The sequence below is a fragment of the Oncorhynchus masou genome, unplaced genomic scaffold, assembly GCF_036934945.1.
Source record: "Oncorhynchus masou masou isolate Uvic2021 unplaced genomic scaffold, UVic_Omas_1.1 unplaced_scaffold_8616, whole genome shotgun sequence".
In the NCBI taxonomy this organism is placed as follows: Eukaryota; Metazoa; Chordata; class Actinopteri; order Salmoniformes; family Salmonidae; genus Oncorhynchus; species Oncorhynchus masou.
Genome location: NW_027015077.1, coordinates 3249 through 7849, shown reverse-complemented (window position 1 = coordinate 7849; position 4601 = coordinate 3249). Strand labels below are relative to the sequence as shown.

The window sequence follows — 4601 nt, the reverse complement described above, 5'->3', positions numbered from 1 at the left end:
TCAAGGTTCTAAATGACATCATAACCGCCATCGATAAGAGACATTACTGTGCAGCCGTATTCATCGACCTGGCCAAGGCTTTCGACTCTGTCAATCACAACATTCTTATTGGCAGACAATTTCTCAAATGATTGCCTCACCTGGTTTACCAACTACTTGTCTGATAGAGTTCAGTGTGTCAAATCGGAGGGACTGTTGTCCGGACCTCTGACAGTCTCACCATTCTGTACACTTCTGGCCCCTCCTTGGACACTGTGTTAACTAACCTTCAGACGAGCTTCAATGCCATACAACTCTCCTTCCGTGGCCTCCAACTGCTCTTGAACGCAAGTAAAACTAAATGCATGCTATTCAATCGATCACTGTCCGCACCTGCTCGCCCATCCAGCATCTCTGACTTAGAATACGTGGACAACTACAAATACCTGGGTGTCTGGTTAGACTGTAAACTCTCCTTCCAGACTCACATTAAGCATCTCCAATCCAAAATTAAATCTAGAATCGGCTTCCTATATCGCAACAAAGCATCCTTCACTCATGCTGTCAAACATACCCTCGTAAAACTGACCATCCTACCGATCCTTGACTTTGGTGATGTCATCTATAAAATAGCCTCCAACACTATACTCAACAAACTGGATGCAGTCTATCACAGTGCCATCCGTCTTGTCACCAAAGCCCCAAACACTACCCACCATTGCGACCTGTACGCTCTCGTTGGTTGGCCCTCGCTTCATACTCGTTGCCAAATCCACTGGCTACAGGTTATCTACAAGTCTTTGCTAGGTAAAGCCCCGCCTTATCTCAGCTCACTGGTCACCATAGCAGCACCCACTCGTAGCACACGCTCCAGCAGGTATATTTCACTGTTCTTCACTAGACTTTTTTTTAAATGTTGTTCTACTGTATTATTGACTGTATGTTTTGTTTATTCCATGTGTAACTCTGTGTTGTTGTATGTGTCGAATTGCTGCGCTTTATCTTGGCCAGGTCACAGTTGCAAATGAGAACTTGTTCTCAACTAGCCTACCTGGTTAAATAAAGGTGAAATAAAAAATAAAAACCAGAGGATGGTTGTCATTAGCATCATCGCTAATAGGGCTCCCGAGTGGTCTAAGGCACTGCATCTCAGTGCTTGAAGCGTCACTACAGACCCTGGTTTGATCCTGGGCTGTATCACAACCGGCCGTGATTGGGAGTCCCATAGGGCGGCACACAATTGGCCAGAGCATCGTCCGGGTTCGGCCAGGGTCAATAGAAATAAGAGTTTGTTCTTAACTGACTAGTTGAATAAAGGTGAAAACATAAATAAATAAAAACTCATAGTGTTGTGATTGACAGAGTCGAAAGCCTTGGCCAGGTCGATAGTACTCATAGTGTTGTGATTGACAGAGTCGAAAGCCTTGGCCAGGTCGATAGTACTCATAGTGTTGTGATTGACAGAGTCGAAAGCCTTGGCCAGGTCGATAGTACTCATAGTGTTGTGATTGACAGAGTCGAAAGCCTTGGCCAGGTCGATAGTACTCATAGTGTTGTGATTGACAGAGTCGAAAGCCTTGGACAGGTCGATAGTACTCATAGTGTTGTGATTGACAGAGTCGAAAGCCTTGGCCAGGTCGATAGTACTCATAGTGTTGTGATTGACAGAGTCGAAAGCCTTGGCCAGGTCGATAGTACTCATAGTGTTGTGATTGACAGAGTTGAAAGCCTTGGCCAGGTCGATAGTACTCATAGTGTTGTGATTGACAGAGTCGAAAGCCTTGGCCAGGTCGATAGTACTCATAGTGTTGTGATTGACAGAGTCGAAAGCCTTGGCCAGGTCGATAGTACTCATAGTGGACAGATGCACTCAGACGGGCATTTCTGGGCTGTTTCCTCTTCAGAAAGTTGAAGGAAAATACAAATTTCTGAGGCTAATTTAACAACGACTTGCAGGCAGTGGGTTCAGAATAATTATGAGAAAAAATGAATACAAATTATACCACCACCATAAAGGGCACTTCAGAGACAGGAAGGGTAAAGGGGCATGTGCTCTACACAGGTAGAGACGTATCTGTCCATGTAGCCTTTTCCAAAGTGGGCACTGCTTCATGTGGCAACAGCAACACTCACCTAAATATCCCATATGCCACTGGGTGAGAGAAGTTTTCATTGCATTTGGGCAGCATTATGTGAGGTGTTATTATGTGTTGTTTGTGAGGAGCCTTGGTCAATTTAGCTCGAATATGCCACCCTCTTCAATCTGCCACCTAATCCTACCTAATGGGCAGGTCAGCCCTGGAGTAAAGTATTGGCTGTAAGAAGTAAGAGAAAACAACATCTGGTTGTTTTGTAATTACTACTTATGGTGTTGCTTGCCAGAATAAACATTGTAATTAATACTTTTCCAATCTGCGTTACCCACTACAGTCAGCAGGAGGCGATGTGAGTCTTTCACGTGATGCTTCTTGCGTGACGTCTAATCTAGTGGACGGAACTGGAAGCGTCCTCAACAGCGACAAAGGGCTTCTGATTCACCCACCGCGGTGGTTTGCTAGCGAACGTAAAACATTGATGCTCTTTAGACCAATCGTGTGTATATTACTCTTGGTGTTTAGAACATAATTATGTTTACGTATCTACTAGTTCATTTTAACGTGATTTGCTTGTTAAATTAGCAAATCTGTTACATTGATGCTGCACTAGGCTAATCGCTCGGAGCATGAGCTCACAAAGCTCGACCGAGAAAGAAGCTCTGGTGAAAGGAGAGGAAGAAGCTTTCAGGATGAAAAGGGAGGAAGAGGAGGCTATCACATTGAAAGAAGAAGAGGATGATATTACAGTGAAAGCGGAAGATGGGAAAGAGGTTGTGGAAGAGGAGGAGGTAGAAGCTTTTAGAATCAAAAAGGAGGAAGGTGCCATAACATTGAAAGAAGAGAATGTGAAAGAAGAGGAAGAACCCGTTGGAGTAAAAGAGGAAGAGGAGGATATCTCAATAAAAGAGGAAGAGACTGAAGTTCCGATTTCCACCAGTGAGTACTGTCTTAAAAACGGCCACAAACTACCCAGTTCTTGAACTAATGTGTGGTTTTAAAGGGCCATTCTACTGAAGATCTACTCTTGAATATGTTGTTCAGTATGGTGGAATCTGCCATTGGTACATGTGTTATGGGATTTCAATGTATTGAATTCAATGTTCAATTCATTTTCTACTTAAAATATCAAAGGGACACAATCATTTTGTTGATTAATTATTTTAGATATGTATTCATGCCTCTTGTAAGACTGTGATTGCAATAGAAGATCATAAGTTCACCATCTGTTTGATGTTCTCATTCACACAGGAGAGAGACATGACTATGGTGGATCCTCTGGGGAGCCTCAACAACATCCTGATGCTGACGAGACAGAGAAGAGTCTCTCCAGATCAGAACACCAGATGGTACAGCTTGGTCTGGTCTAGCATACAGCTTGGTCTGGTCTAGCATGCAGCTTGATCTATCGGGGTCTGGGCTGGGTTTCTGTAAAGCACTTTATGACAACAGTGACATCAGCATCCATCATGATATGTGTCTGTGTCCCCTCTTTATGGTTACCAGGACAACGCTAGTCCTTCCACCCTCCCGGAGTCCCCGTGCCGTGCCTCTCCTGGTAGCACCTTACTGGGTATGAAGAGGTTGTCTGTGCTGCTGGTGGACTGCAGGAAAACAACGGGGCTGAGTGGAACTGTGAGAGGAGGAGGAGGAGAGAAGAACGGTTCAGATTTGACACATCAAAGTAAGTGCTGTAGTTTAGTTTGAACAAATACAACAGATCTGCCCACCGGTATCTGTTCCCAATAGGGCTGTCCCCGACTAATACAAATACAGCTTTGCAGACTCTTGGCATTCTCTCAACCAGCTTCAACTGGAATTATTTTCCAACAGTCATCAAACCAAACTTTATTCGTCACATGCGCCGAATACAACAAGGGTAGACTTTACAGTGAAATGCTGAATACAACAAGCCCTTAACCAACAGTGCAGTTAAATGTAAATTGTCTAGTGGGGATTTTTATGAATTGTTCAGCAGTCTAATGGCTTTGGGGTAGAAGCTGTTGAGGAGCCTTTTGATCCTAGACTTGGCGCTCCAGTACCGCTTGCTGTGGGGTAGCAAAGAAAACAGTCTATAACTTGGGTGAGTCTCAGACAATTTTAGGAGGACTTCCCACATATGCTGGGCACTTGTTGGCTGCTTTTCCTTCGCTCTGCCGTCCAACCTATCCACAACCATCTCAATTGGGTTGAGGTCGGTTGATTTGTGGAGGCCAGGCCATCTGATGCTGCACTCTCCAAAAATCTCACCTTTGGACTCATCAGATCAAAGGACAAATTTCCAGCTGTCTAATGTCCATGGGTCGTGTTTCTTGGCCCAAGCAAGTCTCTTCTTCTTATTGGTGTCCTTTAGTAGTGGTTTCTGTGCAGCAATTCAACCATGAACACCTGATTCACGCAGTCTCTTCTGAACCGTTGATGTTGAGATGTGTCTGCCTGTTACTGGAATTCTGTGAAGCGTTTATTTGGGCTGCAATCTGAGGTGCCGTTAACTCGTCCTCTGCAGCAGGGATAACTGGGTCTTCCTGT

At 44.5% G+C, this 4601-nt stretch overlaps 1 protein-coding gene across 1 annotated transcript; it reads left to right on the top strand.

Annotated features, from left to right (window-relative positions):
- Positions 1-2484: 2484 nt before the first annotated feature.
- LOC135537863 (glutamic acid-rich protein-like) lies at positions 2485-3765 on the top strand (the record flags this gene model as incomplete). Its single annotated transcript, XM_064963874.1, has 3 exons — positions 2485-3011; positions 3324-3421; positions 3579-3765. Coding segments are annotated over exons 1-3 (595 nt in total), but the record flags the coding sequence as incomplete, so codon positions are not given.
- Between the last annotated feature and the right edge of the window lie 836 nt (positions 3766-4601).